The sequence below is a fragment of the Drosophila mojavensis genome, unplaced genomic scaffold (genome assembly GCF_018153725.1).
Source record: "Drosophila mojavensis isolate 15081-1352.22 unplaced genomic scaffold, ASM1815372v1 contig_81, whole genome shotgun sequence".
Taxonomy (NCBI): Eukaryota; Metazoa; Arthropoda; class Insecta; order Diptera; family Drosophilidae; genus Drosophila; species Drosophila mojavensis.
In genome coordinates, this window is record NW_025318907.1 from 2,381,340 (window position 1) to 2,393,720 (window position 12,381).

General features: G+C 36.9%; 1 protein-coding gene and 3 long non-coding RNA genes across 5 annotated transcripts; 1 reads left to right on the plus strand and 3 right to left on the minus strand.

The window, feature by feature from the left end:
* Positions 1-1,257: 1,257 nt before the first annotated feature.
* On the minus strand, positions 1,258-1,939 carry LOC6580511 (STE20/SPS1-related proline-alanine-rich protein kinase). Its single transcript, XM_002006310.4, has 2 exons — positions 1,765-1,939; positions 1,258-1,699 (listed from the first exon to the last, which is right to left on the minus strand). Exon 2 carries the CDS (start codon positions 1,688-1,690, stop codon positions 1,439-1,441), a length of 252 nt encoding a protein of 83 aa, XP_002006346.1. The 5' UTR covers positions 1,691-1,699; positions 1,765-1,939; the 3' UTR covers positions 1,258-1,438.
* Positions 1,940-6,813: 4,874 nt separating this feature from the next.
* Positions 6,814-8,117, plus strand: LOC26527461. Of its 2 annotated transcripts, XR_004364144.2 has the most exons (4): positions 6,814-6,965; positions 7,034-7,748; positions 7,814-7,882; positions 7,941-8,117. It is a non-coding gene; the product is annotated as an uncharacterized LOC26527461 (long non-coding RNA). The 2 variants fall into 2 exon arrangements; XR_001449293.3 differs by having other exon boundaries at positions 6,815-6,965; positions 7,814-8,117.
* Positions 8,118-9,376: 1,259 nt separating this feature from the next.
* LOC122757773 lies at positions 9,377-10,214 on the minus strand. The gene is made up of 2 exons (XR_006357923.1): positions 9,974-10,214; positions 9,377-9,908 (listed from the first exon to the last, which is right to left on the minus strand). It is a non-coding gene; the product is annotated as an uncharacterized LOC122757773 (long non-coding RNA).
* Positions 10,215-10,828: 614 nt separating this feature from the next.
* On the minus strand, positions 10,829-11,679 carry LOC122757774. Its single transcript, XR_006357924.1, has 2 exons — positions 11,433-11,679; positions 10,829-11,367 (listed from the first exon to the last, which is right to left on the minus strand). It is a non-coding gene; the product is annotated as an uncharacterized LOC122757774 (long non-coding RNA).
* Between the last annotated feature and the right edge of the window lie 702 nt (positions 11,680-12,381).

Genomic DNA, 12,381 nt, shown 5'->3' on the forward strand with positions numbered 1-12,381 from the left:
AATCTTGCGACGGCACTTGCCTGATGCATCCAACCCTTTTTCCTAAAATTTGCCGAAATGTCACATAAAACTTATCATGCGTAATTGCCTCTGTTTCTATACTCATTCACGAAAGTGAATTAGTATATTGCTTTTGTGCAATGCCCGTCTTGCTGTCCGTCCGTCTATCCGACTGTCCGTCCGTCCGTATGAGTGCGTCGATCTCAGAAGATACAAAAGCTAGAGAGCTGAAATTTAGCATGCATACTTGTGTGTCCCATACGCAGTACAAGATTATCATATTTTTTCGATAACTCATCCAAGAAGAATCGAAAAATTGATTTTGTTTTTTCAGACTAATTCGAACATTTGTAGACCGAGAGACTTCAGATTACTGTGCATATAACACAATCACAACACAATATAACACAATTGATCGACACAAAGATTTTGTAATTTACAGATTTTGAATACCACGCTCTCTTCGCCGCCAATTTGTAAGAAACGTATTTCAAGTACTAGAGACTTGTGTTTTGGAATGTATACACAATTTGATCACGCCCTGAAAATATTCATTTTGAAATACTCATTTTACAAATATGTGGGTGAGGGGATGAATTAGGGGTGGAGGGTAAATTTTGACAAAAATCGAAATTCCATAAATTGCATATAAATCTACATTAGATAACTCTAGCTTTAAAGATGTAGCAGACATAAATTTTTTACTGTTTTTCGATAATGTTTTTAATCGATAACAAAATAACGCAAGCTATCGATTTTTAAAGCTAAGCTCGATGTGGTATACACGGACCTAGCTCTCTAGCTCTTATATCTTCGGAAATCGACGCGTTCAAACATACGGACAGACGGACAGATGGACAGGGTTATATCGACTGAGCTCGTCGCGCTGATCAAGAATATACATACTTTGTGGGGTTTGCCACGCATCCTTCTACCTGTTATATACTTTTCACAAAACCATTATACCCTGATTTCCCATTTTCAATGGGTTCAGGGTATAAAAAACAAAAATAACTAAAAATACCTTTGTCGCGACTGCTCACCTACGAATCTCAAATCTTCTGAAACAGCTGACATTCCAGCATCTGAAAAAATTCTATGGTTCTCATACATACAAATATACATATGTATGTACGTACATACGTCTGTCCTAGCAAAACCTAGTGGAGCTGGAAACTTCAGATTTACGTGGGGCTATTAACTGTCTGATATTGCGCTATACTTATTTGATGCAGTATGGAAAAAACCCACTTCACATTTTCCATTAACGGTAATTTTTATTTCTCATTTGAGCCAAATTCCACTTGATATCGGAGCAGAATTAATTTTCGAACTAATTAAATTTAACATTTCATGCAAATCAACGCTACGGAACATTGTTTTAGTGTCCTCATCCTTTCCGTGTGTCTCTTTATTAGTTTTCCCATCCTCTTGTTAACTATTCATCTATCGGAGCTAATTCCTCGCCCTTGTCTATACTCATCTTGCCCAGGCTCATATTGCGGAATTTCACATACAAAGCCCTTGCCGAATACAAGATGACTGCACCTGCTGTAAGCCAATAATTGCTCTGTAGAATGTCCACTCCAGCTGTGGTTGCAACAGGTGCTGCTGGTGCCGGTGCTGGTGCTGGTGCTGGTGCTGGTGCTGGAGCGCCGGGAGCGGGGGTGGGGGCGGCGTCATCACCCATTTTGTATACCTTCCCATTGTGAACGAATTCTATTTATTGACATCAATATTTATAAATCATCAAATTTAACTTACTTAAGTCAAAAGCTCGTTATATGAAAGCTGAAAAATAGTCGACGACTTTTTGGGAAAAACTTCGAAATAATGGAAAAATCAAATAATTTTAATATGAGATTCAAATTTGAAGAATTTTGTAAAATTGTTTTGTGTTGCTTTCAGATCGAAGCACTGAACAGGAATGATGATTTATTCTCAGTTCAGTAAGAGGGTCAAAAACTATTGGCCGTCGCCTACTTGAGTCCATTTCTATTCCAACAAATATCAGAGCGAACTAGTTGAAGTATCAATCAAAATGACATGAAATACAGTAAGACTGCTCTATTCGAGACTGCTCGATTTAGAGGTAACCTGAACTCTGCAAAGAAATGATATTCCAATCATACTGCACTTTTTTGATACACACACGTACATACTAATACACATTCTAATATTTGAATGTTGAATACTAATGATTGATTGATTGTGTGTATATTCCAAAGCAAAATCTCTAGTACTTGAGAATTACGAGATCTACAAATTGTTAGCGAATTCAGCGTAATTCCAATAATTACAGATTTATTGTGTATATACATTTGATGAATACAAATATTTTATTATTTACAGATTTTGGATACCACGCCCCCTTCGCCAACCAATTTGTACAAAACGCATTTAAAGTTGTACAAACTTGTGCTTTGGAATGTACACAAATTTGAATATTATGATTACATGCTGAAAGTTTTATTAAGATAGTTTAACTACAAGAGAAATTATTCAACAAGTAAATTCTCACACTAGTGCCCACACTGCAGCGCAGCTCAAGCGCCGTCGCTACTTTATTCAGAAAATTTTTAAAAAGAACAAGTAAGAAGACTCTAGTCGAGACTGCTCGACTAGGAGATACCCTGAACCCTCCAATCTGATATTCTAATCAGTGTGCACTTCTTTTCGGCACTCATACATACACACGCACTCATACATACGCGCTCTGCTAACTGTGCAATAAGCAGCGACTGCGCTTGGGCTGCGCTGCAGTGTGAGCAACATTATAAGAATTTATTTGTTGAATAATTTAATTTCTAGACGTACAATCTTAATGAAACTTTCAGAACATAATCATAATAAAAAATGTATGTATATTCTAAAGCACAAGTCTCTAGTATTTGAAATACGCTTTTTACAAACTAGCTTTCGATAAGGTTTTTAATCGATAATAAAATATCGAGAGTAATTATTGATATTTAGAGAAAACTTGATATGCGCGTGATATACACGGACCTATGAAAAAAAAAATTTCAAGTCTCTAGCTCTTATATCTTCTGAGATCGACGCCTTCATACATACGGACGGACGGACAGACAGACGGACAGGGCCAGTTCGATTCAACTCGTCAAGAATATATACACTTTGTGGGGTCTGCCACGCCTCCTTCTGCCTGTTACATACTTTTAACAAAACCATTATACCCTGATTTCCCATTTTCAATGGGTTCAGGGCATAATAGGCAATAATAATATCAGCGAGCCTAGTAGGTAACTACGAAATATTTTATGGACCCCTCCTGAACAGAGATTCGGATCCTCAGTTCTTATTTATATCCAAAAGCAAAAGAAACAAATTTAATACAAATATAAATTTTCTAAATTCGAAAAGAAAAATATTTTGTTCAGTTACATTAATTGACGGGTTTTGTCGCAAGTAAGTAAAATTGAAAATCAATCAATATAAAGCGATAGTAATAACGATAATGCATTCACCATCGGAAGCTATTCAAAATGTCAGACTCGGATGTGAATAACTATTTACCAGCTGCACTTAAAGCTGCTGCTGGTGGAAATATGCTGCAATGCAATAATTGGCTTACGGGCGGCGCTGTTGTTCTATATTTAACTGCGGCTTTGTATATCGAATTCCGCAAGATGAGCCTATTCAAGAAAAGCCCGGGCAAGGCAACCCTGGAATTCTAATTCCAAAGCACCGATAGATAAATAGCTAACAACTAGCAAGAGAACGGGAATACAAATAATTACACGATTTTAAAAAGCAGGGAAGACATTTTCAGTATGCAACCCGATAAAAAGATGCCAGAATCCTGAATGATCTAGATTATTAAATATACGCAATTATGTGTTTATCAAACTACTTAGCTTATTTGTTTGCGAGAGATAAACACATACCTACGGTTCTTCTCATGGGGTATTAAAATGTAGCTTTGTAACAAGCAAGTAGGCATAGATATAAAAATTTTCGACTTTACTTCGATTAGTTCGCTCTGATATTTGTAGTAGGCGAGGCCAATCATTTCATCATCATTTCTATTCAGTACCTCAGTCTGAAAGTAACACAAAACAATTTTACAAAATTCTTCAAATTTGAATCTCATATAAAAATTATTTGATTTTTCCATTATTTCAAAGTTTTTCCCAAAAAGTCGTCGACTATTTTTCAGCTTTCATATAACGAACTTTTGACTTAAGTAAGTTTAATTTGATGTTTTATAAATATTGATGTCAATAAATAGAATTCGTTCACAATGGGAAGGTATACAAAATGTTTGATGCCCCCGCCCCCACCCCCGCTCCCGGCGCTCCAGCACCAGCACCAGCACCAGCACCAGCACCGGCACCAGCAGCACCTGTTGCAACCACAGCTGGAGTGGACATTCTACAGAGCAATTATTGGCTTACAGCAGGTGCAGTCATCTTGTATTCGGCAAGGGCTTTGTATGTGAAATTCTGCAATATGAGCCTGGACAAGATGAGTTCAGACACGGCAGGCCTGGGCAAGGGCGAGGATTCTAATACCAAGGACTAGCTCAAGTAGATAAATAGTTACAAGCGAAAGGATTCGAATACACAAATAAATACAAGAAAAAAAAAAATACTTTCGGAAGTCAGCTTTGAGGTGTTGGAGTGCTTGCGATTTAAGGGGGTTGCAAATTAATTTCAACACTATCTTCTACCCAAGGATCATACACATAATAATCACTTAAATGATTGCTGTTGTCTAATTGTTTAATTCGTAGTTTGTGCTTTGACAAGTGAGGTGCTTAGAAAAATAAATTGACATTAACGTTTCATATATCCATCGCAATTTTTACACTATTAATCATCCCATCAGCAATTTAGTAGCTAAGTGTAGCTCTAATACTGTAGAGACCCTATTGGGCATAGACACCTCAATTTGGCCAATTCTTAGAATGAGCTGAACGTAACTTAGCTGCTTACGCTCCGAAAATGTGAAAATTACAGGGTATTTTTCGATATGCCACGCCTCTAAAGATTCGTAAACGTTATTTTTGGCTCTTCGTTTGGTTACTAGCAACTTAACTATTCAAATTTGAAGCTTCTAGCTCTTATAGTTCGGGAGATATAAACTTTTGCGATTTGCCACGCCTCTGTGGGACATATACACATATGTGCGAAAGTTATTTAATTATATCACCTTTAGATATCGAGCTTCCAAATTTTAAATGTAGACTTTTATGTATTTTATATAATTTCGATTTTTGTTATACTTTATCACTCACCCCTATATTCACCCCTTCACCCACACCTTTGTAAATGGCGTGTTTCAAATACTAGAGACTTGTGGTTTGGCAAATAAACGCACTTTAATGTTATATTAGCGACCTGATTATATGAGCATAGTTCATCAATAAGAAAAGTTATTAAACAATTAAATTTCCATAGTAAGCCCACACTGCTGCCAATGCGTGTTTATGCTTGCATCCTTATGTATGACTTATTGTATGAATTATTGTGAAATATCAATTCTACGAAGGGTTCCGGGGATATCGCTTTTCAACTAATATGCTTTCTGGTATATCGGAAAATGAGTTTTCCGATTGCCACGCCCCCAGTGGGCTGATCGGGAAAATTTTAACAGTTTATAAATCGGATATATACACGAGTATGTGTGCCACATAAATAACTTCAATAGCACCGAAATAAACTGTGTTCATACGGGCAGATGAACAGTCGGACAGACGGATGGACGGGCAAGACGGGCATTGCACAAAACCAATATACTCATTTTACTTTCGTGAATGAGTATATATGTGTATTCCTGCCAAGGCAAACGTTATCGTTTGAAATCGTAATTGCAGTTCATTTGCAAAATTGCATATCGCCTTATGAGTTAGTCTAAAAATGTTACATTTAGTTTCATGCATAAAATTTTTAATTTTTATTATACGATATTCTGGATGCCATGCTTCATACTAATCCGTTGCAAATATGGACAATATAAAGAAAATTTACTAACGTGGCAGCAGCGCTATTTTTTATACGTATGTGTCGGTTATTAGATTAGATAACTTTGACGAGTGCAGCGTGTCCCTGCACGGCTGCCATTCTTCTTGCTACTTTAATTTTGTTCTTTCTAAGTAAACAGTAACAGAAAAGAAGTTTTCGATTTACAACTAATTGCTCGATCATTGAAATGCCGGTGTTGATGGAGGTACATTCTTTAATAATTCTGTTCGTTCTGTTGGACATCGTTTCTTATACCCTGAACTCATTGTAAATGGGAAATCAGGATATAATGGCTTTGTGAAAAAGTATGTAGCGGCAGAAGGAATCATTGCAGACCCCACAAAGTATATATATTCTTGATCAGCACGACGAGCTGAATCAATACAGCCCCGTCCGTCCGTCCGTATGAGTGCGTCGACCACAGAAGTTATAAGAGCTAGAGAACAGAGTATCTCCTACTAGAGCCTTCTTATTTGTTTAATAATAAATGTTATGCATTTGGAAAGGTGTAAGGTGCGGCTTCCCCGACTATAATTTTCTTACTTGTTTCATAGGAAGAAATTTTACAAAACTTTACTTTCCTTTCATAAAAGTAAGTGTTTATAGGGAACAAGTGTTCTTGTATGCCCGAATAGTCAATGCTGAGACGTCAGGGCTAATAGTTTTTGCAATGTTTGCATCTATTAATACGCAGAATTTTTCAGCTATTCAAGCTGGAGACTTCCACGTCTTTTTGCTTTTTGGCTTACTTCAATTATTTTATTCAATTATTTTTTGAAAACAATAATAAATAATAATATCAGCGAGCATAGTAGGCAAATGCTAAATATTTTATGAGCCCCTCCTGAACGGAGATTCGGATTCTCAGTTCTTATTTATATCCAAAAGCAAAAGAAACAAATTTAATACAAATATAAATTTTCTAAATTCGAAAAGAAAAATATTTTGTTCAGTTACATTAATTGACGGGTTTTGTCGCAAGTAAGTAAAATTGAAAATCAATCAATATAAAGCGATAGTAATAACGATAATGCATTCACCATCGGAAGCTATTCAAAATGTCAGAATCGGATGTGAATAACTATTTACCAGCTGCACTTAAAGCTGCTGCTGGTGGAAATATGCTGCAATGCAATAATTGGCTTACGGGCGGCGCTGTTGTTCTATATTTAACTGCGGCTTTGTATATCGAATTCCGCAAGATGAGCCTATTCAAGAAAAGCCCGGGCAAGGAATTCTGGAATTCTAATTCCAAAGCACCGATAGATAAATAGCTAACAACTAGCAAGAGAACGGGAATACAAATAATTACACGATTTTAAAAGTATGCAACCCGATAAAAAGATACCAGAATCCTGAATGATCTAGATTATTAAATATACGCAATTATGTGTTTATCAAACTACTTGCTTATTTGTTTGCGAGAGATAAACACATACCTACGGCTCTTCTGATGGGGTATTAAAATGTAGATTTGTAACAAGCAAGTAGGCATAGATATAAAAATTTTCGACTTTACTTCGATTAGTTCGCTCTGATATTTGTAGTAGGCGAGGCCAACTAGTTTTATACTCTCTTTCTGAACGTAGAGTAAATCATCATTTCTATTCAGTACCTCAGTCTGAAAGTAACACAAAACAATTTTACAAAATTCTTCAAATTTGAATCTCATAAAAAATATTTGATTTTTCCATTATTTCGAAGTTTGTCCCAAAACATACACACATAACATAACACATTTCATATAGCGAACTTTTGACTTAAGTAAGTTTAATTGGCTGTTTTATAAAGATTGATGTCAATAACTACAATTCGTTCACAATGGGAAGGTATTCAAGATGCCAGATTTACAATCACTAGCATCATCTGCAGCACAGGTAGCAACAGATGCGATGACAGTAGGTGCAACTATGAAATCTGGAGTGGACATTCCACAGAGTAATTATTGGTTTACAGCAGGTGCAGTCGTCTTGTATTCGGCAAGAGCATTGTATACGAACTTCAGCAATATGAGCCTTAACAAGAGGATGGTAAAACTAATAAAGAGACACACGGAAAGGATGAGGACACTAAAACATTTTTTTATACCAATGATTTTTATCATATATTAAAATTAATTAGTTCGAAAATTTATTCTGCTCCGATAGAGAACGAATAAGTAAGAAGGCTCTAGGCGAGACTGCTCGACTAGGAGATAGCCTGAACCCTCTAAGCTGATATTGAATTCATTCTGCACTTCTTTTATGCACTTTTATGCATGCATCCACTCCCGCGCAGAAGCCCGCGCTCTGCTAACTGCTCAGTATGCCGCGACTGCGCTTGGGCTGCGCTGCAGTGTGGGCAATATTATGAGAATTTACTTGTTGAATAATTTCTCTTGCGGTTGGACTATCTTCATGAAAGTTTAAGAACATATGGTTAAAATGTGTGTACATTCCAAAGCACAAGTCTCGAGTAATTGAAATACGTTTTTTATAAATTGGTGGGAAAAGGGAGCGTGGTATTAAAAATCTTTAAATTACAAAATCTTCGTATTCATCAAATGTATATACAATATACAGTAAATCTGAGGTCTCCAGGTCTAAAAGTGTTTAAATTAGGCTGAAGAAACAATATCAATTTATCGATTAAAAGATTAAAAAAAATCGGATGAGTTATCGAAAAAAAAAATTGGTAAAACGTGTGCTGCGTATGTTATACACGAGTATGCATGCAAAACTTCAGATCTCTAGCTCTTATAACTTCTGAGATCTCGGCGTTCATACGGACAGGCGGACGGACGGACTGGCAGACGGACAGGACTATATCGACTCAGCTCGTCGCCCTGATCAAGAATATATAATTTATGGGGACTGAGATAATTTCTTCTGCCTGTTACGTACTTTTCACAAAACCATTATACCCTGATTTCCCCATTTTCAATGGTTTCAGGGTATAAAAACAACTGCAGAATACTTATTCACATCGCATCAGCAATTTAGTCGCTAAGTTTAGTTGTAATACTGTAGAAAATGCTTTTTTTTCCGAATTGACACGCCCTAATGGGCTTAATATTTTGAGCACTATTGATGTAGAGACTTGAAAGTCCAAAAAGCTATGGCAGATATATGTTCGCCCACAGGGGCAATAGTTTATATCTCCTACAGTTTAGGAGCTAGAAGTTTTAAATTTGGATAGTTGAGTTGGTGGTAGCCTCACACACTTTTATGGCGTGGCATATCGAAAAATACCCTGTAATTTTAACATTTTCGGAGCGTAAGCAGCTGAGACATTGAGGGGTCTATGCTTAATAGGGTTGGGCAAATAAGCGAAAAGTCTTTACAGTATTAGAGCTACACTTAGCTACTAAATTGCTGATGGGATGATTAAAAGTGTAAAAATTGCGATGGATATATGAAACGTTAATATTGTCAATTTATTTTTTTAAGCACCTCACTTGTCAAAGCACAAACTACGAATTAAACAATTAGACAACAGCAATCATTTAAGTGATTATTATGTGTATGATCCTTGGGTAGAAGATAGTGTTGAAATTAACTTGCGACCCCCTTAAATCGCAAGCACTCCAACACCTCAAAGCTGACTTCCGAAAGTATTTGTTTTTTTTTACTTGTATTCATTTGTGTATTCCCATCCTTTCGCTTGTAACTATTTATCTATCGGAGCTAATTCCTCGCCCTTACCCAGGCCTGCCGTGTCTGAACTCATCTTGCCCAGGCTCATATTGCGGAATTTCACATACAAAGCCCTTGCCGAATACAAGATGACTGCACCTGCTGTAAGCCAATAATTGCTCTGTAGAATGTCCACTCCAGCTGTGGTTGCAACAGGTGCTGCTGGTGCCGGTGCTGGTGCTGGTGCTGGTGCTGGTGCTGGAGCGCCGGGAGCGGGGGTGGGGGCGGGGGCATCAAACATTTTGTATACCTTCCCATTGTGAACGAATTCTATTTATTGACATCAATATTTATAAATCATCAAATTTAACTTACTTAAGTCAAAAGCTCGTTATATGAAAGCTGAAAAATAGTCGACGACTTTTTGGGAAAAACTTCGAAATAATGGAAAAATCAAATAATTTTAATATGAGATTCAAATTTGAAGAATTTTGTAAAATTGTTTTGTGTTACTTTCAGACTGAGGTACTGAATAGGAATGATGATTTATTCTACGTTCAGATCTCTAGCTCTTATAACTTCTGAGATCTCGGCGTTCATACGGACAGGCGGACGGACGGACTGGCAGACGGACAGGACTATATCGACTCAGCTCGTCGCCCTGATCAAGAATATATAATTTATGGGGACTGAGATAATTTCTTCTGCCTGTTACGTACTTTTCACAAAACCATTATACCCTGATTTCCCCATTTTCAATGGTTTCAGGGTATAAAAACAACTGCAGAATACTTATTCACATCGCATCAGCAATTTAGTCGCTAAGTTTAGTTGTAATACTGTAGAAAATGCATTTTTTTTCCGAATTGACACGCCCTAATGGGCTTAATATTTTGAGCACTATTGATGTAGAGACTTGAAAGTCCAAAAAGCTATGGCAGATATATGTTCGCCCACAGGGGCAATAGTTTATATCTCCTACAGTTTAGGAGCTAGAAGTTTTAAATTTGGATAGTTGAGTTGGTGGTAGCCTCACACACTTTTATGGCGTGGCATATCGAAAAATACCCTGTAATTTTAACATTTTCGGAGCGTAAGCAGCTGAGACATTGAGGGGTCTATGCTTAGTAGGGTTGGGCAAATAAGCGAAAAGTCTTTACAGTTTTAGAGCTACACTTAGCTACTAAATTGCTGATGGGATGATTAATAGTGTAAAAATTGCGATGGATATATGAAACGTTAATATTGTCAATTTATTTTTCTAAGCACCTCACTTGTCAAAGCACAAACTACGAATTAAACAATTAGACAACAGCAATCATTTAAGTGATTATTATGTGTATGATCCTTGGGTAGAAGATAGTGTTGAAATTAACTTGCGACCCCCTTAAATCGCAAGCACTCCAACACCTCAAAGCTGACTTCCGAAAGTATTTGTTTTTTTTTTACTTGTATTCATTTGTGTATTCCCATCCTTTCGCTTGTAACTATTTATCTATCGGAGCTAATTCCTCGCCCTTACCCAGGCCTGCCGTGTCTGAACTCATCTTGCCCAGGCTCATATTGCGGAATTTCACATACAAAGCCCTTGCCGAATACAAGATGACTGCACCTGCTGTAAGCCAATAATTGCTCTGTAGAATGTCCACTCCAGCTGTGGTTGCAACAGGTGCTGCTGGTGCCGGTGCTGGTGCTGGTGCTGGTGCTGGTGCTGGTGCTGGAGCGCCGGGAGCGGGGGTGGGGGCGGGGGCATCAAACATTTTGTATACCTTCCCATTGTGAACGAATTCTATTTATTGACATCAATATTTATAAATCATCAAATTAAACTTACTTAAGTCAAAAGCTCGTTATATGAAAGCTGAAAAATAGTCGACGACTTTTTGGGAAAAACTTCGAAATAATGGAAAAATCAAATAATTTTAATATGAGATTCAAATTTGAAGAATTTTGTAAAATTGTTTTGTGTTACTTTCAGACTGAGGTACTGAATAGGAATGATGATTTATTCTACGTTCAGAAAGAGAGTATAAAATTAGTTGGCCTCGCCTACTACAAATATCAGAGCATATCTACGCCTAATCGCTTGTTGCGAGATTTTTAGAATCAAAATTACATTTTAATACCCGAAGTATAATGCGAAATCAGGATATATTGTCCAATACAGAAGTTTAAGATGTATGTTGCGGAGTCCGTAATACGGACAGGCGTGGTAGACTTCAAAAAGTGAATATATTCTTGATCAGTCGATTTAACTTTATACGTCCGTCTGTCTGCCCGTATGGCAATTTATGAAGAGCCTTACGTACGTTCTTATCTCGCGCACATCGTTTCTAACAAGGCCTATTTAATGATAATGTCACAAAATTGAACGGTGCGGAATAATTTCTTTTTTGCCACAAATAAGTTCAGCATTTTAATAAACATATAACTGCGAATATTTTAAAATCCAGATCATTCAGGATATGGTTATCTTATTGTTTTATTTCTTGTTTTATTAGGAATACAAGTATTTTCTTACTGGTTAGTAATTGATAGTTTAACTGTGGAGCAGATTATATTTCTTATATTGTTATGGATGATATAATTACGTTACCATATACCATCATAACATGCCACAAGCATGCCTGAACGCTGAACGTTCACTGTTCACTTATTATACTCTGAACCCAGAGAAAATAGGAAGCCCGGGTATAATGTTTTGTGAAAATGTATGTAGCAAGCGGAAGGAGGCGTGGCAAACCCCACTCGTGTTTACTATACGCAGCGCAAGTTTACCATAT